The 25,731-nt window shown below is 39.1% G+C and overlaps 1 protein-coding gene and 1 long non-coding RNA gene across 4 annotated transcripts in view; one reads left to right on the forward strand and one right to left on the reverse strand.

Moving 5' to 3' along the window:
- The window catches only part of LOC107225242 (DNA-dependent protein kinase catalytic subunit-like), a 136,983-nt gene that overhangs the window by 45,753 nt on the left and 65,499 nt on the right, over positions 1-25,731 (reverse strand). For all 3 annotated transcript variants that reach the window (XM_046736558.1, XM_046736557.1, XM_046736556.1), the window contains 2 exons: positions 20,675-20,883; positions 11,314-11,492 (listed from right to left, as the gene is read on the reverse strand). In XM_046736558.1, the coding sequence (XP_046592514.1) occupies positions 11,314-11,492; positions 20,675-20,883 (388 nt within the window). The remainder of the gene's footprint in view (positions 1-11,313; positions 11,493-20,674; positions 20,884-25,731) is intronic.
- LOC124293861 lies at positions 14,520-22,933 on the forward strand. The gene is made up of 3 exons (XR_006903732.1): positions 14,520-14,951; positions 17,054-17,059; positions 22,922-22,933. It is a non-coding gene; the product is annotated as an uncharacterized LOC124293861 (long non-coding RNA).

Consider the following 25,731-nt stretch of genomic DNA (forward strand, 5'->3'; position numbering starts at 1 on the left):
AACTCATAATTAACAACAAAGCTGGTAGCATTTTATGCATTTATAATAATTCGCATCAGAGTTCCACTGTAAAAATCATACATTTCACGTGAATAATCTCAGCTTATCGGGAACAAATGTTTGAATCGAAAACAAAATGGCCGTGACATTGGAATAGTATATTGTGTAGAGAGGGCAGAAAATAGGTCATTTTTGCCCGCATGTGAAATTTGCAGTACAGTCGCAGACTCGCACCACGAGCGAAGCGAGCCTTAGATGAATAATGCAAACACACAAGGGAAAAAAGGCCCATTTCACGGCTTTTGGTGCACACCATAATTTTAATAAAACATGTACAGATTTTGGGTTTTTTTCAACCAAAAGTTCGGGATTAAATCGCATTGATCAATGAATTGAAATACTTACGTAATCATATAATAAATATAATCTACATATATTTTTTTTTTAATTCATTTATATTATGCTATTAATTAGAATAAACGTTTGGGAGTAACTTTTCCGCTTGCTGTTGATTTTTGTGGCCCGCCATGTTGCGGCGCCGGTTGTAAAAGGCCCACTTCCGTTCCAGATTAGTTGTTATATGGGGAGGGGGGGGGGGGGGGGGGGGGGGGGGGGGTTGGCTCAAACTGACTTACCGACCTCAGCGAGTCGCCTATACTAGGTTTGATAGCAACCTAAGCTAACCTAACCCAACCAATGTAAACAACATGATGGCGGGAGCAAGATGTCTGACATGATCGATTGAAAATTCTATCGAGTAGACCTCGCGTAGCTTTAGAGGACGAATATCAAAAATCGGAGGTAGATGCAGTGATGAAGATTACTGCAGGTAAACGCTTTGGACGCGTATATTCGTGGATTGCCTGAGGCAATGGAAAAATTCGTGGAAGGTCGAGTAACAACCTTCGAAGAAGCGTTTAAGTTAGTCCGAAAAACGGAAACCCGTATGCTACAGGGAATTATAACATCTGGGGAAACCCAAAAAGTCCAAATTGCACGACCTAACTCGCCTCTAAATTACGGGCAATATAACGCGCACCGTAACTATTCCGGTTACCCGATTTTAGACGGAGCGAATACGAGAGCGAGGAGGTCGTCACCAAGTGCGATAAACAGCAGGTATCCGGCGGCAAACGCTAGCGGTCAACAGTCACCTGAACAGCAGGCTTATTACCCGTACGGCATGCCAGGTATGCCTCAGTACCAGCAATTATAGTAGGGGAGCCCAAGCGGGGATTTCGGGATTTACTAAAGCGCGGCAGATTAATATACAGGGGGATACCTTGTACCCGGTTAAGTACCTCCACGAAACATGAGGCCCATATATAAGGCCGCCCGTGAAGGATACAGGATCAGATTAGTAAAAAAAAATTGACCATCAGAAATTCTCGAGCGCGTCAGATTAAGGTAGGGTGAGTTAATTACATCCTAAAAAGTATATATTCCACTAATCTGACAATTTGAGAGTGACGTAAAGAGAGGGGAGGGCAACAAAGTTGTAAAAAAAAAACGTTATCTCGACATTCTCGAGCGTAGCTAAATTTTTTTTTATTTTGAAGGAAATAATTCAAGAATAATGAAAAATATATAATCTGACGATTTCCGCAAGCCGAAATAACAAAAATTCGTCGATGAAGTTAAATGCATGCAGCTGCGTGATGCCTACATTTCCTTCTTCGCGTTTCTATTCCTCTCTCACTCTTTCTCTATCTATTACTCTCTCACTCCGTCCCCACTCTGGTTTCTGCTGCCATGACGTCATCACAACTGATCATAAACACTCGTTCGTGGCATACTGTTTACAACGTGTTTCCAACGTTTTGGCTTTTCTTGCTATTTTAATATTATTTGTGTGAATTAAAGTTTATACATGTATTCTACTAAAATACATGTATTCTACTAAGAAAGCATACACTTATTTATATGCATGCTATTTCCTGAGCTTTTCAACTAATTAAGTTCAATGATTTAAAAAAATGAAAAAAAATTTTTTCTTGAAAGTGGTTTTTTTGGAATAACTTTTAAACGGCTCTACCGATCGATTCCAAAAACTAATCAGCTCTTAATATCAAAAAACCACGTCGATTGCCACCAAGCTGGTCAAAATCGGTTGATTCGTTCGAGAGATATCGTGAACGAAAGAAAACCGAAAAAAGTGTTTTTTCGGGATTACTCCGGAATTTTCGGTTCGATCAATGAAAACCTGAAAATCACTTATGAGGATGATAAAACTGCGTCGAATGGTGCCAACCGCGTGAAAATTGGTTCATCCATTCAAAAGTTATTGCGGTTTGAAAATTCCAAAAATAGTATTCTATGAAACTTCTATCAGACTTTCGAGCTGAGAGAGCTCAAATGCATAGAAATATTATTTCTTTGAACTCAGCGAGCTCAAAATATCACATAAATTATATTTTGAGCTCAAAAATGTCATAAGTACAATTTGAAGCGCCCAGGAATGGAATTAGCGGGAAGTTGCAGGGATGGCCTTTAAGGTGAACCGTTTTTCTAATTTTTTTTTGTCAGATCAGTCGAATCCCTCTAGATAATCGTCAGATTATGAGACAGTACGTTTAGAACATAAAGATGAACTATATATATCTTAATCTGACGCGCTTGAGTATTTCAAAATGGCGAATTTTTTTTGCACATTATGAAAATGGCCGCGAGTTTGCGTCCCATCGAAATCGTCAGATTAGTGAATGAGAGCTTTTTTTTGGTGCACTTAACACTCCCTTAGAAAATCTGACGCGCTCGATTAAATTTTTTTTTTTTTCATTTTCAACCCTTACATACAACCACCCGCATCATGCAAACGATCAGATTAATATACGTACATTATTAAAAATACGTAGGGCATTGATGCTATCAATATCTGACGCGCTCGAGGATGTCCATGCAACAGTTTTTTTTTACATATTTAAAAATCTATATCCGCTTCCCCCACCGATGTAAAGGTATATATCATATAACATTTTTTTCTTCTTATCATCTAAGCTTTGCAACCCAATAGATCTTTACGACGCTCGAGTAAATCCCCATTTAGCATCGTGGGCTCCCCTACTATTATGCGACTACCCCCATCAAAATTACTATCCGCCTTCACCATATTTTTACCCTCAAATGACATACCCGTATTTTCCACAGTACGGATATCCATCCACGATGCCTAGTCCAACAAACTATCAGCGACCGGGATCGTTTAATCCAAAGTCGAACAGATCAATTTCACCAAATGGCAGATGGGTTGATTCAAGCAGAATACCAAAAGCTGAAAATAGTTATTCGAGAGCTCGTTCTCCTTCTCCGCGCAGAAACTTTGAAACGGAGAATTTAAACTCCAACGCTACTCGTCACTCAGATGCGACGGCGAGTCGAGCGACATCCGAGCGTCAGCCGACGGTCCGATTTTCCGAACCGCCGCCCGGCCGGAGAGTATATACGTGCGGACCAAATAGAGAATCGCCGTTAATCAGGATGACAGCTCCCGAACTTAAACAACACGAGGCTATATTTCTGATTGAGACAGGTGCTGACACCAGCCTGATCAAAGCTAATATTTTACATCCAAACCTATTAATTGGTGTACATGAAATTTCGACAATCACCGGAATAACCACGGATAAAATTGAAACTTTAGGTGTAACTTTAACTTTGCAAAAGCAACCTAGTAAATTTCACGTGATTCGATCTACGTTTCCGTTAAATTGCGACGGTATACTAGGTAAAGATTATTTGTGCGAACGAAAAACTGAAATTTCATTCACAAATAATACGTTAGTAATCGAAACCGAACCGATAAGACCGATTCGGTTTATTGGCTACGAAGAAGATCCCGATTCGGAAATAAAACCTCAAACACGATTTTTCAAAATTCAAGCGCGAACGAGAAAAGCTATTGGTATTGACATCATCAGCTGTGGCAATAAGGAAGCTTATTTGCCACGCGTAGAAACCATCGACGGCGTTTACATTGGTGAGGCTGCTGTCTCGGTACAGGATGGCGCGTGCCATGTCCTTGCGATAAACACCTTAAATGAAGACGTTGTGATAGAGATTCCTCCACAGGAAGTCATTACCTTCGAATATCACAATTTTCCTAAAGAACAGGAATATCACGAATCAAGCTCGGACGATTTAAATTCAGAACCTATAGTGGCTAACCGATTCGAAGAAATACAATCAAAATCGCATTTAACCCATTTAAGTTTCGAGGAACGCGAACAGGTGTTAAACATTATTGAAGAATTTCCGGAATTATTTCACCTACCCAGAGATAAGTTAAAATTTACACCTGGTATTAAACATCGCATACCAACTGAAGATGATATACCAATTAACACGCGGTAGTAACGTTTTCCTCCAATTCAAAATCAGATTAAAATCAAAATTGATAACAGAATAATAGTTCCTTCAAACTCACCGTATAATTCACCCGTGTGGATTGTACCAAAGAAACCAGATTCTGCGGGTAAACCAAGATGGCGCATGGTAATAGATTTCCGAAAACTAAATGAAAAGACCATCGGAGACGCGTACCCATTGCCAAATATCACTGACATTTTAGATCATCTCGGCGAAGCGCAATATTTTTCAACTTTCGATCTTGCAAGCGGATTTCAGCAAATTGAAATGGATCCGCGCGATACGGCCAAGACCGCGTTTACAACACCAAACGGTCATGATGAATATCTTAGAATGCCGGAAGGATTAAAAAACGCATCAGCTACTTTCCAACGGTTAACGGACCAAACGTTACGCTGATTACAAGGAGTCGAAGTATTTGTGTACTTAGATGACATCGTGGTTTGTGCGAAGAATTTAGAGGAACACGGTAAAAAGATCCGCCCACTATTCAATAAATTAAAAGATGCTAAATTAATTTTACAACCAGACAAGTGCGAATTTTTAAAAAGCGAAGTCGCATATTTAGGTCACATTATTAGTAGATCGGGAGTTGAACCGGATCCGAAGAAAATTTCATCAGTCCGACATTTTCCGCGCCCGAAAAACCCGAAAAATATTAAGGAATTTCTTGGACTCGATGGTTACTATAGGAGATTTGTAAGAGACTTGGCAGCAAAAGCTAAACCTCTTACTGAATTACTGAAAAAGGAAGCACCTTTAATTTGGGGAAAAGACCAAGAGAAAAGTTTTAAAATTTTAAGGAGATCTCTGTGTCGACGTCCGATTTTACGATATCCAAATTTTAAGAAACCTTTCACGCTTACTACGGATGCATCTGACTATGCAATAGGAGCAGTTTTGAGTCAGGAAGTAGACGGTTATGATACGTCCGTCGCCTACCTATCTCGTGCTCTGAGCAAGGCGGAACAAAATTATTTTACTACCGAAAGGGAATGTGTTCAGTGCCTACGAGTCTTTTGCGTCCGGGGCCGTGGCGATTTTCGGTTGTTAGCGCGTTCGACCGACTCGCGTCAACAGGGATGCCAAATCTCCAATGAGCGAGGAGGCGAGCGTGCAATACACGTAAAAATAGTCAGTAAGACGCGGTCGTCCGTCGCGTAACGACACCAAGGCGAGAGAGTCCTGTGCTCTCTCACATACGACTTCCCAAAAGAAGGGAGATAATTCGATAATCGAAACGATCGGGTGAACGGTCGTATGGTTCCAGATTCTCCGAACGCGGGTGAACAGCCATACGATCCTCGCTTCTCCGATCAAAAAATCAAACGCAAACCGAGGATTGCAATGGCACGGACCAAACTGGCTTCTTGACAAAGGAAAAAACGTAAACAACATAAAACGCCGTGGGTTTTATGCCGCAAGGCTTTTCCCACAAGAGCCAATAAACGACAAAAATCCGATGGCTCAAATCGCGAGTGTACTTTATTTCGAAACCAAAACCTTCAACCTTTATCCCTCAAAAGAAAAAATTCAAGAAAAATTAAATATACGGAATCACGAGGCGACTTTGAAAATAAAGGAACTTCGACTATACAGAATGTCTAGCGGTTTTATATGCCATACTACAGTTTCGACTTCACCTTTATGGCCGAAAATTCCAACTATTTAGCGACTATGAGCCATTACGCTGGATCGACTCGATTAAAGATCCGGGGTAGCGATTAATATGCTGGAGGCTCAAGTTACGCGATTACGATTATGAGATTAATCATAAAGTCGGACGATTGAATGTTAACGCAGACGCGCTATCGCGGAATCCAGTTCCTGAAACCGATGCAAGCAACCAATCATCGGACTCATTCGGTAGTGATAGCGGAAATGAAACCGAAAAATTAATGGTCAATTCCTTAGATGATTTTCCAAAATATTCAGATTATTTGAAATTAACAAAAACAGGTGATATCGAAAATCTAGATATCGTAGAGGTGCATGAAAGCGTTTTTGATAAACTAGACAATTATGCGCATACAGTTTCTGTAGATTTGGAAATGGGCTCCGGCATAGCAGCTGATTTTAGGAAGAGGTACGGCGTACCAGAACACCTACGCAGTCAAGCTGACATGCATGCAGTAGCTAAACTGGATTTGCCGGATCAGAAAATTTATTATAATATAACGAAACTAAATTTTTGGGACAAACCAGAATACGAAGATCTATATCTCAGTCTGATTAATTTAAGAAAAATTTTAAAAGATGACTCAGTTAAATCAGTTAGAATACCTAGAATGGGCTGTGGTCTAGATAAATTAGCATGGAACAATGAAAGAACAATGCTACGATTTATTTTCGGAGGTACGGGAATTAAAATTTATGCTTGTACAAATTTAAAACTAATTGAAAATCAGATACTCAAAACGGTAATTGCGACCATGAATCCGATACCCGCACTTAAATTTAAACCAAAACCGAAGTAATGGCAAATGCTTCCTATTAATTCAAAACCATTGGGAATACCTCCACCGAAAATTAATCAACCTACAGCGAAACCAATTCCGTCTACAGCAAAAGAATCAGCTATTGAAACGTTCCGTCCAAGATACAAAACAACCGTTGAAAAATATAGAAACGCAGTCGCGACTAGAACACGGTGTAGAGCTAGAACAATTCCGGGTATGAGAGAAAATTTGAATCAGATACCGGAGGCTGATTCGACGGATTCATCCGATAATGAATCCTCCGAACCGCCGGCCTACCGGAAACAACGAAGTGTATCACCAAGTCTAGGTTTAGAACAAGCAGCTACGTCTCAAAACACAGTACAATCGGAACAAACCGATTTCCGAACAGACGCAAACACTGACGCGGACGACGAATCTAATTTGGAACCTAAAAATATATACAGTTAGACTCACCATATAGTAAGGATAGTGACTCAGATGATGAAGTATTTCTACTAGCAAAACCAACACAAAAACCGCTGATAGACCCATTAGAGCTACAAAAATCATTTGATCACTTTGAAGAATCTTTACACGAAAGAAGTATACTAGATGACACTGATAGCGCGGAGTATGAGGAAATAGAGATAGAAAGTAATATATCAGAAGGTGAAAAATTAGACAAGATGGCTCGCGAAGTATTGGACGACAATGATGAAACAGACGACGAAATTCTAAACAATAAAATTGAAAGATTTTTAAAAAAGGTTAAAAGAAGTCAAGGAACCAATATTGAGGCTAAACCAACTACAACCAATCAAAATAATTTGAATGAGTCAGTAATTAGTCGAACTTTGCAAAGATCGACATTACCGACATCTTTAGTCGCGCCCCGACCAATAGCACTCTGCACCCCGTATCCATTAAGTACGAGACCGGAGTTGAATGAGACAGGGGACATTTCAATAAAAAGCAAGGTTAGTAAAACACCTAGACGTTTACAGTCACAATTGGAAAGCCGAAACTTCTCGACTAAAATTCAGATCACAGAAGGGATACCACCTGACGTGGAAACAATGTCGTCTTTGAATTTACCAGAAGCACATTATTCGAAAAGAGGAAAAATCTCATTGAGCCGATAGAATTTATCTTACTTAAAAGATAATTACGTCCATTTTACATTCATTGATTCCGAACCATCTACACCAATTATCCGATTATTAGGTGATTTAAAAATCATAAACACGGACGAACAACGTGATGCGAAACCAAAATTGGGACAGATCACTATAACAACACGAGGAAAGTATAGAATATTCCGCCTTGCGATTAAACAAAAATATTTTATTGATTTATTTATTTATTTATTTATGGGATAAATCCCTTTTACAAGCTTGACTTAAAAATAATTAACAATCAATAACATTGATAGAATATATTTGGCTAGTTTATCTCTCAACATTTTGGTATTTGGTAGGTTATCAGGAACGACATAAAATATAGTTAATTTGATTGAGTAATAAGTAAAAGCAAAAGCAAATCGGGATTCGTCGAGCCGTTATTAACTCATATCGCAGGATTGCTCCGGCAATCAATGTCCTGAAGACGTTGGTCGATACTCCATGCAGCTGCAAGTTCGTTATGCCGTTTGCCGTATTTGTAATGCGGTATATAGCCGATCTCGCCGAGAATATGTTTCTTGCGGTGGGTGTGTAGAAATAGTGGATTGTCCCTCCCCCCGCTTGTCGGAACCCGGAGCATGATCCTCTCCAAAAGGAACGGGCAGCGCACAGCGCCCGATAGCAACCTATGCAGAAAGAGCATGTCCTTGAGATCTGGCAGGGACTGCAGCGTCGGAATGTTCGGGGTTCTCGATATCTCACTGTAATCATGATCCTCTCTTCGAATAGGTCGACCACTCTTGTAAGCTACTAGCCGGAGAAATTTATGCTGGATCGTTTCTAGCTTGCCTATGTGTCTGGCATAAAGAGGTGTCCACACCTCGGATGCATATGCCAGTATCGGGCGTACCAAGGTCAAATATTGTCAATTATTCTGAACGTCCGGGTGTCTCTGTACTCTGACGAAAACCTGGTAACGAAGCCAAGGGTGCGGTTCGAGCGTCGGGCGATTTCATCAACGTGTGGGATGAAGCTGCGTCTCGAGTCAAAGAGAACGCCAAGGTCTCTGATGATATTAGTCCTAGTTAATTGATTTCCGCCGAGTGAATAATTGTGGGGAGTTAGGGTCCGTCCCCTGTGGAAAGATATCACACTGCATTTCTTCAAGTTAAGCGATAGGTCATTCCTATGGCACCATGCCCACAAATTTTCGAGATCTGCCTGTAGTCTTGCGCGGTACTCGGCCTTACTAATTACCGGGAAGATCTTTGAGTCGTCAGCATATAGCAGACACTGCGAATGAATGAATGATGACACAATGTCGTTCACAAAGATCACGAAGAGCAGAGGACCAAGATGTGATCCCTGTGGTACTCCCGACGATACATGGATAGCTCGAGAGCAAAAGTTTTTGTATTTGACTCTCTGAGTACGACTAGTCATATAGCTTTCTATCCATGTTAGTAGTTTACCGCAAATGCCGATATCCTCCAGTTTCTTCAACAATAACACATGGCTGACCGTGTCGAAAGCCTTAGAGAAATCCGTGTACACAGCATCTACTTGTCCTCCAGACTCGATGTTTGTCGTGATGTAGCTTTCGTATGCTAGTAAATTCGTTACTGTCGATCTGCCCGCTGTGAATCCATGCTGTTCAATTGCAACAATCTCTCGCAGATTGAAGGATAGGTACTCCGCAACCAAGTCACCCAGGATCTTCGGGATGGTACTTATAATCGAGATGGGCCGATAGTTCACAGCGTCCGACTTTGATCCGCTCTTGTGAATTGCGGTGATGTTACTTAATTTCCAGATGTCAGGAAATATCCCAGTATTGAGTGAGAGACCTCTTTAATAGGCTAGGCAGTATCCCATCAGGGCCCGGTCCCTTTTTTTCATCCAACGCGACCATCTTCGCACGTATTTCTTGCAGTGTGACCAAGACGGAGTGCAGATTCATAGTTGTTGCCGCGGGCAGGGGGTTGTTCATTCCTCCAGACGCTGTCTTGTAGACGGATTCAAAGAATCCAGCCAACACGTCTACGATTTCAATTCCCGAGTTCGCCGTTCTACCTCCGAGGGACATGCTAGAAGGCATGCCCTGGCTTGATCGCCGCTTGTTGACGAATCTCCAGAAGGCCTTTATATTGCCCGGTATGGCTTCTTCGATACCCGACATCATCGTGCTGGACGGGGTGGTGTTCACCGCCAGCTGCCAGTGCGTAAGCATGGTCGAACATGACCGGATGTTCCCCCACCACCGTTCCACGGTGGGGGAGGGGGACACCCGCTCCGACTGGCGGTTGGCGGAAGAGCAGACGGGCCACAGAAGTATAATGGAAGAAGGGTGGGGCCACATAAAAACGGCTACTAACATGCTGTGCAGAAAGTGGTGACTAGAAAACGAGCGAGGCACTTTCTATACGGACGCCGAATACGAATCGAGGCGCGAGTGTTGGGCTTAGATAGCTCACACCACGCCGAGGGACGCGGGTGGAAGATAAGATTTGGGGAGCTGAATAAGACGTGGCAGTTGGGCTGAGATGGCTCACGCCAGGCCGAGAGACAAGGATAAGAGCAAAGTCTCGGGGAGCTGACTAAGGCGGAGCAGTCAGGCTAAGATGGTTCACGTCACGCCAAAGGAAGCAGGAGAGAGGCCACGAAGACCGGGCCAGTCACACGGACGGAGTGAAGTAATGCGAAAGCGGTTTCGCTTCGTTCTGGGTGACGAGCGGCGGAAGGGTTTTATCCGGTAAGAATCCGGTACTATACGACAACATCCACGAACATCCGGATGTCTTTCGAAGATTTCTTCGTAACAGCTACAAAAAAAAAAAAAAATGGTTAGCTTAGGTCGGTAACACACCGACTACGGGCGAGGCGCGTCCTGCAGCTCCTGTCGAGGTCGGTAAATCAGTTTGAGCCAGAACCCCCCCTATATAACTACTTAGATTACCGGTAAAAAAGAAAACACGTAAGTCACGCATATGTTACACGATTTTTAAAACTTTTATTTTGATTGTGCAAGCTTTATGGATATACGAAAAAATCGGGAACAATTTCATGGACAAAATCAGACGTTCATTTTTGTTTTCATCTTTTGCAACAGTTAATGCACGGTTATTAACGATTACGTGCAAAGTAACACAGTAAAAAACTTGAAAGTAATCAGGGTTACTTTATTCAACGTGTATCTAGTAGAATAGCAATTTGAACCAATGACTCCTAGGGCTGTCTTAGTGGAATAGGCTGAATGGTGCATGTATTAAAAGATAAGAGCGTATAATTTTTTATTCGTTTTGTACAAATTTCCTATAAAAGCATAATTGACAAATGCCAATTACATAATTTACTAGACGATAATCGAGTATGCAGGTATCACTTACTTGGTGTAAATAACACTTGTTCTTTGAGCAATGAGTGAAAACATATCTACCACATGTTTCTCTGTCCTATAAATTTTGCAAGCACCAGCCATATGACCGAAACCACGAATACTCAATTGTAGAGTGGCAGACTCCTGATTTTCGTTGGTGATTTTTTTTTCAAAGTGCTGCATGAAATACTGAAATAAGAAAATAACTTAGACAACACCAACCTTAAGGTGAACATTTTTGAGATGTGCTGCTAATCGTGAAACATGATTTAATGTTTATTTGAAACAGAAAACCATGTATTCCTCAATAACTTGGAATTACAGACTGACTTTTTCCGAACACCCTAGGCCGTAATCTCAGAAGCAAGGCGAAATGCAAAACACGTTAAATGCAAATTATTTAGTATTCAAAGAGGAATGAAATTTGGCCTTATCACATTTGATGCAATTGGAACCGTCTAAGACAGGTTATACGGAATCAATATGTATATACAGGGTGAGTTTTTTACCTTGGCACGTCGAAATATCTCAATAAATACGCATCGTACAAAAAAGTTTTCAGAATCAGAACTATTTGATCACGAGGGGGAAAATTTACTATGTGAAAATCAACCCCCAACCCCAACCCCTAAATGCGGGAGGGGTAGTAACTTTGAAATTTCGAATGGGAACCTCTATTTTTCATTGGAGATCCGAATTTTACATGAAAAAATACACAAGTTTCATTTGAAATTTTTTTTTCAATTCGTGACCGATGGCGCTTGAATCGCGAAAAATGAAATTTTTGATTATTCCAAGGAAGGCGCTCCAAATCGAAGATAAGGAAGTACGTGTTGAATGTTTTCAGGAGAACAATTCGATTGTGCATAGTTTGACCTCAATCGCCAGGCCCCGCCGCCCCGGCCTAGTGTATTTTCTACGTTCTAATGCGATCACAATACCATTTCAATGTTTACAAAGCGACGTATTTACTACAATCTCTCTCCTCATTATTCGAATTGTCTTTCTTTGCTTTCTCATGTTCCCTGATTTCTTCAACGCATTCCTTTATAACACGATCTCACTACGCACTTCGTTTTGAGCATTCTGTCATTACTTGACTCAATTACCGTTACAATGGAGGCTTTACCTGTACAAGGGAAAATTGAGATGGTTCTTATTTATAGACAAAGTGGCAGGAATATTAATGAATCTGTTACTCTTTATGCTCAACGTTTTCCAGACAGGGCGCGTTCACGCCGTTCTTTTTACCGGGTTATCAAACAATTCACGACCGACGGAAGTCTAAAAGCGAAAAAAAAAACTGTCAAAAAACAGTTACGGGAGCTAGTAATGAGATTGCAATATTAGCTGATGTGGCTCATAACCCCCATGTTAGTACTCGACGGCTGAGCTGCGATTCCGCGTCAACGTCCGCGTTGATTCGCCTCATCTTCTGTGTTAGCCATTTCGCGTACCGCCGTCATGATTATTATCTTGTCTCTGTTGATTGTCCGGATTCTCAGCGTCACTGTCCGCTCCTGATTCTTCCGGTTCTGACTCCCGCAGATGTTGGCATTCGGCTCATCTCCAGTACTAGCAGTAGGCTGTGGTGAGTACGTCAACCTCAGACGTGCCTCGGCTCGCTTTCGACGTCCACGTTGATTCGCCACCTCTTCTGCGTTAACCATTTCACGTACCTCCGTCATGATTCCTTCTCGTCTCTGTTGATTGCCCGCATTCTCAGCGTCACTGTCTGCTCCTGATTATTTCGGTTCTGACTTCTCTAATACAGAAAAACTCGGTACGTCGCTCCAATTCAGATCTTTTTGCGTGTACTATGAGTAAGACCGAGTACCGGTATGTTCGAGTGAGTGTTTCCATGCCAGGTGATTGAGGTGTATCAATGTGTATAGCGTACTTCAACAACATAAGCCAGAGAAAGTAACACAGCGGGCGAGGGCACAAACAAGATAACGGTAACTGATCGATACCATAGGAAAACTTGACTTCACAATATTCAAGTGCCTACCAAAATGAGTTAGATGATTAGTTTACAGGAAATCGCAGTACTTGGAAAATGGAAAACTCATTTATTCATTACCTCCAAACCCAATATTGAATTTTAGGTTACAAACGATTATCGTGGTTCGTCGTTACCAACTTCATTTGCAACAAATGTGACACGACCATATGCTTTTCCCCTTCTCATCGTAAAAACTTTGTAATCAACGGTTCTTTGCATCCCACCTTGAATCTGAAATATCTGCCGTGAGCGATTAAGAGATTATTTTGCAAAAGGGATTTTACATCAAACCGAACGAAAATATATTATTGAATTTACTCTTTTCATCTTCAAACATTTCACCTAAATTCACCGTAAAATTTTCTTCATTTTCAATTAATTATTTCTTCACAACATCCGTTCGAAGAATCAGATTTCAGTGATTCCATGATTTTCAAATTACCATAACTTGAAACATAAGTGACTTGGAGAAAAAAGTCCTGCTCAAAAGTATTGCTTAGTTCTTAATGAAATTCTCAAACCCACCATGCCAAAAAAAAGAAATTCAACGTTGAATTCCACATTTGACTGAGAATTCAAGAAACCAATTGCTCGGTTTTCACACAAATGCATATTTTACGAATTTATGGAGTATGTTGCATTCTAAATCATCTGAATTGCATTTAGACAATTTTTCTTACGTTGTCTCAAAATTGGGGACAAGTTTTACTGCAGAGTGTCGTCTCCTTCTTACTACTTCGTGTTCACAGCCTATGCACGATATTCATTTGACAGCCATGAACTCTACACCGCGCTGGAATGAGCACTGCTATATTCTTTTGTTTTATAAAGAAGCCTGTGCATAAAGCTCAGTGTGTAAAAGTGAAATGACTCGTGAAAGTTTTTTTATCGAAACTGGAGTGACTATTTTAAGCGACGACATCAAGACCTCAAGTTGAAGATGATATTATCCGAAATTTTAAACAGTGAACCGCTATTTGTTATGATAACCCTAAAGCCCTACACTATCCCGGCGAAACAAATAACATACACAGGGGTTACGGTCACCCCGGAATTTTAAATCAACACTGCTAACGGATTGTTTGTCATAGAAGGGCTTCATTTTTTTTATTCGAAGGCTGAAAAACTGAAAAACGTAATAGTACGAGGTGTGTTCAAAAAGTAAGGTGACTTTTCTAATTTCGCGGGCTATGTCCGGTCGATCTTCGATTTTTTTTTATGTTATGTTGGTACACTTGTCCCGAACATCTGTACACAGTTTCAAGTGTATAGCATGTTTAGTTTGTTTTTGACAGATACAAAGGTGAGACGTATTTTGGAGTGCTCGGCGATTTTTTGCTATCAAGAAAAATGGATCAAAGAATTTGCATCAAATTTTGTGTAAAAAATGGAATTAAGTGCTCCAAAACACTTGAAATGTTGACAGTGGCATACGGTGAGTCTACTCTTAGTAAAAAAAACGTTTATAAGTGGTACAAGCTCTTCCAAGATGGCCGAGAAGATGCCAATGACGAACCTCGCTCTGGACGCCCCAGCACGTCAACAACAGATGAAAACGTTGAAGCAGTGAAGAAAATTGTTTTGGAAAATCGTCGAATCACTATCAGAGAAGTTGCTGAGGATGTTGGCATATCGGTTGGCTCGTGCCATGAAATTTTTTCGGATGTTTTGGGTATGAGACGTGTGTCAGCGAAGTTTGTTCCGAAACTGCTTAATTTTCACCAGAAGAATCGTCGCATGAGCATCGCTCAGGAGCTGTTGAATGACGTCAATGATGATCCTGATTTACTCAAAAGGGTCATAACTGGTGACGAATCATACCAGCACTTAATTCCATTTTTTACACAAAATTTGATGCAAATTCTTTGATCCATTTTTCTTGATAGCAAAAAATCGCCGAGCACACCAAAATACGTCTCACCTTTGTATCTGTCAAAAACAAACTAAACATGCTATACACTTGAAACTGTGTACAGATGTTCGGGACAAGTGTACCAACATAACATAAAAAAAAATCGAAGATCGAACGGACATAGCCCGCGAAATTAGAAAAGTCACCTTACTTTTTGAACACACCTCGTATATGCAAGGAAAACCTAATATGAATTTTTCACGGTGAAAAATTCGATTGAACGAAGTAAAAAAAATGATTTCAGCAGGTCGTAAGAATTATATTGGGTTATGTGTAGGATCCTAGGGTTATTAAGTATGCCATCAGAGTGTCGGTAAGGTGCACAGAGAAACAAGATGAAAGTTAACCGTATCTGTGGGTTCTTGCTTCTACGTTGAAGAAAATGAAACGTGGACATTAAAATGGACTTAATATTTTAGTCTCTAGTTCTTCTTATATCGATTACATGTCTTTGCATGCGGTAGACACGTCTTCATAATAACAATAACGGAACTAGGTAAGTGAATATGAATTATTCTAACTCAATAAGTAAGTCTTTGTTTTGGTGACGTCAACGACTCTACTGTGGTCACATTAATTACTACTTTGGTACCTGTAATTTTATCCCTCGCGCGGCAAGCAAATGAAAATTGACTGTTATCTGCAAAATATTATGTGGGACAAAATGTATCTCATTAAGTCTAAATGCTGAGTATTTAAATATTTGGGTGTGATAAAAATACAGCTCCATTTACATATCGTATAAAACAATGATGTATGCATTGAAACGAAATTCAAACAAGGAATAAATGTGATAGTAAATTCTGTATACGTATGCGATTCTTAGCGCCGCCAACCTTGTGATGCAAAAACTATAAAAGAAAAGTTTGTATGTGCATATTCAGGTATACCACATTACAAGCTCACTTTGTGCCTAGTTGAATCTCACAACCTTTGCTTATTATACTCATGACAAACATTTTTTTAGTAAAAGTTTTACAGGTATGTTAAATATAAATAAGCTTCCAGAATTTTTCGATGAAAAAAACTATCGGACGTCTAGGAAAATCATATCCGGGACCAAAGAATGCCTATTCATGGACTTATACCCAGTAGACCGCCAGGCGTCCCCGCAATCGTCGTGTTGAATTTCAGCATCTACTCTGTTTATCTATACTATTACTGTGTTTTTTGATAGTGTTGAATTCTAATTTTTGACTGCTAGCACTCATACTCTTTATACGAAATTCTATGCACTTACTCTATTGCTAGAATAGTACGGTTGGCTAATTGAAAGTATAGATAAAGATGTGCATGTCGTGTGTTGCATTTCATATTTTCAATCATCTGTAAGGAATATGAATGTTAGTTTGGAATGGAAAATGTAAGGCAGTAGTCAAGAATCAGCATTCAGTTTTATGGTTACTTATGAGATCTATTTCTTTAAATAACTATCTCAAGTTTTATATGGTGCCTCAAATACTCGCTGCTATACTACAAAAACAACAGTTTATGTTTTACTTAAACTCTATTTACCCCTGTAAACGACCATAATAGCTTATTTTGCTGTCTATTTATGGGCTTATTTTTAATGTCAAGGCCTATGTTAAGCTACTCGCCGTCGTTTTCGTTGAGGGTGCTTATGTTAACTCATGTAGTCGAAGGCACTTGCTGTGGGATGATGGGTTGGTTATAGAGGTTGTACGAGACATTCACAACACTTCCGTTTCCATTGATAGCACAAATTTTGTGGTCAATGCGTTCATCAACTTTGCGTCAACTGGGTATGGTTGTTCCATTCAACAATTTGAAGCATCTTGTTACATGAAGACGTATGCATACAGTTCTTTGTAGCAAAACGTTGTTTGTCGACAATGACGGGATGTACCGGGCCAGTTTCAGGTCTCTAACGTGTATGACGATGTCCTCCAGGATGATATCAGTATATGCTAGAAGGTCTTCATGTAAGGAGAATTCTCGAGGGATACTCAGCTTCCTACCATACAGGTATTTACCAGCTGAAACCGTCAAATCTTCTTTGTACGAGATTTGCAATCCTACGAGTACTGTGGATGAGATTTCGGTTAATTTCCTTTTTTGTCTCATGATGGAACATGTTAAGTCTTTCCTTGTACAATACAAACCAGACGATTCACTCTGGGGTGATAGTCAGTGGTTCATATTCATTTTACTCTGGCCAGTTGTTCTAAAGCTGTGAAGAGGGCAGATACATGTTGAGAATTTCTATCCATGGTCAGTAATTTCGGGCTGCCAACGCGTAAATTTCCAATAAATAAGGAAGGTTTTTGCTATCGTGTCTGTTGTGCTGCTTGTGACTGTTATTATTTCGCGCGATTTGGAGAACCTGCGAGCCATAGTGATGCAGTAGTAGTACCTGTCTGATTGGTTTGGATGTGAACGTAACGCCTTAAGCCCTGGATTTCTGGCAATAGATATAGTTCCACGATTATTTTGATACGGTATTATTCTTCTACGGTGAGATTTATTTTTGATGCATAATTTGGCCACTTGGTCGGTACTTGTCCTTGAAGACCGCAAGGATTTCGTGAAAAATGTTGCTATATACGAATAGTTTGACATCATGAGCTCAGACGTTGCACCAGAGTGTTTGATGTTCTGGTTAGAACGTTACTTCTTGTAGATTGAAGTGAGGTGTTGGTTTATTGTATCAACCTAGTTAGTAGTTTTTCCGTGGCATGGCGTGACCTATGCGGATTCCGTTAAGTCTTTAATCGCATGGCACTTGCCGCGTTGCTGTAACTTCTCCAGGACCAGTTTAGAGATTCCTTGCGATTTATATTCTAGTACTGTGGTGTCTGATCTTGTTTTACTTACTACAATGAGCTAGCTTTCCAAAGTTGAGTGCTCTATTTTTGAAATCTCGTCGGCATACTTAGCCAAATGGTCAATACTGATTCTCAAAGTCAATGCAGTAGCCAGGGTGGGTTTTAGATGTAAAGGTGAGTCATCAAACCATAATATTCATGAAATGTAGTCGCCGTTTAGTTTTGTCGCTAACTGCCCCATCAGACAAGAATTTTACGTATTTCCATTCCTTCAGTAAGAAGTGACTTGATAAAAAAAACTTCTAATACGTTGATATTATCATGGGTTGGAGGATTCAGAACTATGCTCTCGATGGCTGTGAGAATTGCCTGGTCCAATGTGTTGAGCATAGTGTAGATAGTCATGCAAGTTGTCGGAAGTGATTCCTATTGTTCGAAACTGATGTTCTAGCAGTAGCTCTTGTAACGATTTTTGATGCCGTTGTTTTCTATCGTTTTTGAACTTGTTGATACCCCTTATGAATCTTCGTCACAATATAAATTGATACATGTACGCCCGAACACGCATTACGCATACTCTTGTCAAGTTTTATAGGATACTTATGTCATGAAGTCCCGGGAAAAATGCATAAATCTTATTGGATCGAAATTTCGTCTCTATCTACTCTGATTTAACTATGTATAATTTATAAATCTTTTGAAATATATGAATTATACATGCAGTTTAACTATGTGCATAATATATATATCATATATGGCTTAATCAAATTATACACAAAACTTGGTTTCAATCGGATCTATGCTTTCTTTGGGTGAGAAATTTCGGAATAAGATTTCCGATTACAAAACTGGATCTAATCCAATTTATTTAGTAAATATGGAATAATATTTCAGATATAAGAATCGTGATAAAGAACCTGTATTCTCTTGAATAATAGTATTTCGACTGCATCGACAAGTCAAATGATTAGCATTTACTAATCAATCCAAAATAGAGGTACCTTTTCCTATATTGGTAAATCGAGTTGATCCAAAGTGTGTTTGCAAACGCAAGCCGTGCTGTTCACATGTTCTGGAAAGCACATCCACTAATCATGTAACATGAAGTGCAGCTACGGATAAAAGTTCTCAATAAATGTGCTCTGTGTAACTAATTTTAAGGTACTATTTGCTGGCATTGCCGCAATTATAATTTTCCGGTATGGATGGAACCAATACTTTGTACCAAAAGCAGATTTGTAATTACATATTTGTAACATCGAGAAAGACTTAAATTTATTACAGTAACAGTATCTCAAATTCACACAATTCAGCAAGTTTCTGCTTTACTCTCTTTGGTCGGTATTGAAGTTACCGACTAAAATCTAAAATATTAATTAAGACAAAATAATGACACAAATCAAGAATCGCACAATATATACCACAACTAAAATTATATAATACATTCATCAATTCACGTAATTTATAGGAACATTGTGGCAATATTGTAGTAAGTATCAATCGAATTAAGGCAAACGTAGATTCGCATATCACGATCCAGAGTAGGAACATGTATTTTTTAATTTAAATTTACGAAGACTAAATATTCTTTTCGGTCAAGTTACAGTAATATTTAACCCTAAATAAATCGTTTGGGAGTTCATCGGATTGTGTGTATATACGTGTGTGTGTGGATGTGTGTGTAACATGCATATGATAAACATTGTGAATATTTTACATTTGACATAGATTATCTATATTTAGCTATCTTAGATAATGTTTGTTGCATAAATAACTACAAAGGTAAAGTTCTTGTCACGACTTTTCACTTTACTCACTCACCATTTTTGATTCAATCATGTATGTTCTGAATCGACCGCTACAATAAAGGTTAATGGTTAATATTGTGCCCTGTGAGATATCGAAGGCACTAAGTAGCTGCCTACGGGAGAATAATTAGCAGCCTCATGAAAACTTTCATTTTGTTTCTCTGTGATGAGGCGAAGGAAATTGGCATGATAATATAGCGCGCCATGGCTCTGAGTCCTCGAGTAAATGGAGAAGGATAGCATACCAGTAAAGAGGGGTGATACACACGGGAATGAAGTCACTAATAACGAATGTCGTCATCTCCCAACCTTCCCAAAAAGGGTGTCCGTTTTGGCTTCGAAATGTCATCAAGTATCGGTAACAGGAAACTGTATATGTAGTTACTCTTTAGGCGTACCTACTACAGGTATGAAAAATTTCAAAAAATATGCGTAATTACTTATATTACTATTTGTGTAAGAATTTTTTTTACAAGTCACCCAGATTTCAAAGTTCATTGATCTGAAATTACCGATGAATTGGTCCAATCAGATCTTCTGGACGAGTATCGCAGACATACACTTAATTTAATAATTAATAATTTAATATGACAAAATGCATAAGTGATCTTTTGAATTGGTACTAGAATTAAGCCAAACGAAAGAGAAATAAAATTAACAGGGTGTCGAGGACATCATTAAAAGTGATATGGAAATTTTTATAATGCACTTTGTGAATATATACAATTCAAACAATGTCGAAGTTTGTTTTCATTTTTCGTCGTAGTGATGCAAGCTTAACAGAGATCACTTTGTATACTCTGTAACTTTATATGATTTTTTATATCACCTTTTCTCAAATAGTAGTAAATTATATTTACCTCAAATAATGTTCGGCTACTTTCAGTGTTTCTACTTTGCAGCATTATACCAATTCTCTCGTAAAAAGTGGACAAAGCATTAAATGCAACAATGGCATTTTCATCATTGAATCTTATCCAATTCAATAAAATCTGATGCCAGAAGAAGATATCCTCATAAATGAAATCATCGAACAAAGACATATGGCTCCCAAGTACTGCAATACCGGCTATAATACAGAAAACCTTTTTAAAAGTGGCACTTTAATTGAAATTACATGTTCTATTGACTATACTTATTCTCATACGCTTGCAATAAGCAATTGTTAACTAACTAATGCGAAAGTAAACGAATGATTGAAATGAAAATGATGACAAGTAATTGAAATTTGGGGATGATAACATTGTGAAAACGAATGCGAACCGACAAAAGGACGAGAATACGCAAGGAGTACAAGAGGTGTAGTTGTACATATAGAAATAAAGAGACAATATACCGTGATAAAACTCGGTCATCGGCAATCGTCGAAAACATGTATCTTATGCATATATATTGATGCTTGCAAAGCTTTTTTTACGATACAAATTTACTTCAACAAATTTATTACGGACGGAAATTTTTGTACCACTTGCATGGGAAGTTCGACTTCGCGCACCGACGAGGGTGCACAAGGCAGCCGATTCCCAACAATTCTCAAACTGTCGAGTAATATCGAAAACTGTTAGGTATGTACGTACAGTACAGTTTTGCGAACGAAACCGGCGTAACTGACGCCGTCGAACGTGATGAGTCATGGCTATGAGCAGATCCGCTGTGTTGCATCAATGCGTCTACGTTCAGATTAGACAACCACGTTTTCAGTTTCCTTGACACGAACTTCCCATTGCCCGTGTTACAAAAACTAGTGTAAGATACGCGTGCGCGTACGTCACCCGCGCTTCACTGGGCCGACAAACTAAACTCGTGCAAGAACCACGTGCTTCGCGCACTTGTATCGTAACTTACTATTTCCTTTCCTCTTCAAAGGGTAGTTATTACACTCTACATTATATTCTAGGTGATTGAACCAATCATTATCTTGACGTAATAACGATTCGATTGTGAACCTTCTATGTTGATTCGATGGTTGAAATGGATTTTGCGATTGTTTTTTTCTTTAAATTTCAGTCAGAAGATCAGAAAAAGATACGGATTGTGGAAAAATGCGTGTTTTTCTATCATTATCGTAAGTAGGCGTGATGAGGTTGGTACCAATGGCACATGATCCAGTGACGCACAGTCTAATCGCGCTGAACAGATATATGGTGTACCTATAGTAGCCCGAAACCACGTTTCTTTTAGGACTGTGGAGTAGACTGGGCCAAAAAAATTGACAATTTTTTTTTTTTGAAACTATATTGAGAAATATATCATTCAGTATGGCAAAAAAATAATTTCATGAAATTTTAAGCGCTTAATATTAACTTTAAGAGGTCTATCATCGCTATTTTTGATTTTTAGTAATAATTTGATGTTTTACGTCAGAACTGTCGAAATATTGAAGTGAAAAAATTTATGTTCACTTATCCCTTTGTAAAATTAAATTCCCTACAAAAAAGGTCTGATTAAAGATTTTTGTCAGACAAGCCGTTTCCGAGTAATTAAGCTTAATAAATTGATATAATTTCTCGAGAATTAATCGAGAATTAATCGAGAATTAATCGAGAAATTATATCAATTTATTAAGCTTAATTACTCGGAAACGGCTTGTCTGACAAAAATCTGTAATCAGACCTTTTTTGTAGGGAATTTAATTTTATAAAGGGATAAGTGAACATAAATTTTTTCACTTCAATATTTCGACAGTTCTGACGTAAAACATCAAATTATTACTAAAAATCAAAAATAGCGATGATAGACCTCTTAAAGTTAATATTAAGGGCTTAAAATTTCATGAAATTTTTTTTTGCCATACTGAATGATATTCTCAATATATTCTTCAAAAAAAAAAAATTGTCAATTTTTTTGGCCCAGTCTACTGTGGAGTCATGGAAAATCAGCATGATCGCCAACTGTTGTGGATATACCACAATTATTGAAAAAATTGATTTTTACCCGTCATTTCGAATTTCTTCTTGCGATGAAGCGATTGTTCGTATTTTTCTGATTTTATTTATCACCATTCATAAACAGAAAGTTTGACAGGGCATACTACTGTTCAATCCCAAAGGTATTTGCAGTTTGTGCCACAAAACGAAATATCTCAGACGCAAACTTCTAACTTCCAGAATTTTGTTCACAACTCGTTAATTTTTATATACATCGAGGTCGCACAAAAAGCATCGTCGGCATCATTCTTTCCGGTAAAGAACTCTCCATGTAATTTTAAATACGCCAACGAGTCAAACGGAACCTTATATTTTATGATAGCCGATGCTGCGTGGCTCAAATTTAGCTGGCGTTCGGTCGGTATGTACTCCATAACAATTGTATTCAGATGAAAAGTGTAAAGAACTTTTTTTAGACAGAATTTGACAAACTTTATTTTTACTATCCACTATTTTTATTGTTAAACCAACGCATAAGTACACGAAGAACTATTATTTCGACTTGTTTCGCGCGTGATTGACGTAACGCCCGGTACGAAAATACGAAGGACTTTCAGATCTTGTTTCTAAGAAGCAAATGCAGCTGTATACTAAAAAACGATTTATTCGGATCTAAAATAGAAAAATTAAATTTTTCAAATTTGTTATGTGCAAGGGTAGGATATCATTTATTTTGCAGAATTTCTTCTTTCTAAAAGCCAATCAATTTTTCAGTGCCAACAACGTTGCATTTTGTTACGATAAATAGCATATTGTGCATCAAGGGAACTGCGTAAGTTTTTGCTCGCGAGCGTGAAGAGAACCTATAGCCAGCCAATGACGCATCGAACTTAAACACCTTGTTTTCCTCTTCCCGAACTCCCTCTTTTTTTTTTATAACAACACCATCGCTCAAAATAATTAGAACTTAGATTTAAATATAGCATCTGACTAGATTGTATCTTAATTTCTAGGTGAGATCGGAGAAACGAGCGTACCATAACGGCGAATAGACTGAGAGGACAACTCTAAATCATACGGTTGACCCCATCAACGGAGTCAGCGTCTTGGGGGAGGGTGTCACGATCGGCCCTTTTTCTCAATAATTCTCAATATTTCCTAAACGTAAGAAGCATGTAATCTACGCATTCCTGCACACGCTTGATTGCCCGAAAGTAAAAGAAGAAAAGGCATGATTCAAAGGAGTTGCAAACAGACTAAGTCTGCTGATCTTGCACCTTACCCCGTCAGCAGACGATTTTGCAAACATAGCAAACCAAGGTTTCATTATCGAAACCTCAGCGATTGCCAGTTAGTCTATTCCACCACTTTGGTGAGTGTCGTGAGCAAAGTGGTCACTACCTGAATCCCTTCCAAAGCATCACCTATCCGTTGGAACACCGGTACCAGGCGTGACGGCAAAGTAAGACCAGGGACGTGGAGCAAGTTGAAGGTCCACATCAGTTCCTCACTCTACGAGAAAACGGCTCCCCTGGCCTAACGAACGAGAACAGTTAATGCATGCTACCCAGTCCCCTGGTAAGGCATCGATCGTCGTACTCGGATATACAACGGTAGATCACTCGAAGCTGAACCAAAGCGGATCAGGGAACCACTCTGACTCACCCCTTTTGACTTATCCTTGTCCTCGCGTCTGAATTGTCTGAATTGTCTGAAGTGTCTTTTATATTCTCTTTCGTTCCTAATCACTTATATTAACAACTTTTAGAATAGCGTAGTAATAACCGTTACCTATCACCCAGAGTAGACTTACAAGGAAACGTTTTCAGGGGTCCTCCTCCGATTTCGATGAAACTCTGGTATGTTATAGAGGGTCAAAATCGATGACATACGTATTTTTTTTTATCGGCCCAAACTCATTTTAAAGGGGTGAAACACCCCTCCAAAGTTGACCACCTCCCAAGATGATTTTTTTGTTTTGCATACAAGGAGGGAATTTTGATAACTGATAATGATAGTAATAAATATCTTGTCAAAAGTGATGAAAAACACACTTCGAATATTCTCAAGAACTCTTTATTTTAGGGGTTAACTTGTATATATAAAGTTCATTTTTTACATTAGACACAAGATGTTCACCAGAGCTCAATGAATCCAACAGCACTGTGAAGAGCATGCAAGAATACAGAATACGTGCTTTCGATTTTTTCCCAAAAACTGAATTCTCAACGACTTTTTTCCCAATATTGCGGATTATGTCTAGTATTTAGCCATGAATCATTGAATAACATTGTTTGAGGCTCGCATTCATTGTGGCATCGCTCTCTTATCATTTTACTGTTTTATCATTTTTTTTTCAAGAAACGTAAATATTTTTTCGTTCCAATTACCCGCAAATTCGGCATTACGCGTCTGTTTTCAGACCGGTAAGGTTTGTTTTCAAGTGCCAGCTCAGCTGATAAGATCGCATGACTTGCCATAAATTTGCAGCGCCGCTTGCGCAATACGGCATAACTACTGGACACAACAGTTACATCAGTCACTTGTAAACAACAAACGTCCTGGCAATTTAATTTAACGTGCGATCTTCCTACGCGTGCAATGAATGAGTTCAATAAAATAATTGAATCAGACGATACATTCAGTGAAGACAGTGAGAATGTGACACCAAGCATACACGATCGAGCCAACAAGATTCGGGAGGTTATGGTACCCAAGAAATCGGCATCGAGATATCACATTGCATACAACGAATTACTAGCATGGTGTGAGAAATAGAAAATAAAAAAAAATTAATCAGGATGCGATTCTGGTTTATTTGGAAGAAATTTCCAAAAAATGTGCACCGACAACTTTGTACAACAGAATTTCAATGTTGGAAAGAATGTTGAGAATCAATCACGGTATTAACATTGATGAGTGTCCCCTCATAAAGGTGTACTTACGAGACAACGTAAAAGGATACGAGCCAAAAAAGTCGAAAACTTTGACTTGGAAACATATTACAACTTTCCTTGATACTGCTTGTGATCAGATTTACCTCGGTATAA

The sequence above is a fragment of the Neodiprion lecontei genome, chromosome 4, assembly GCF_021901455.1.
Source record: "Neodiprion lecontei isolate iyNeoLeco1 chromosome 4, iyNeoLeco1.1, whole genome shotgun sequence".
NCBI classification, from domain to species: domain Eukaryota; kingdom Metazoa; phylum Arthropoda; class Insecta; order Hymenoptera; family Diprionidae; genus Neodiprion; species Neodiprion lecontei.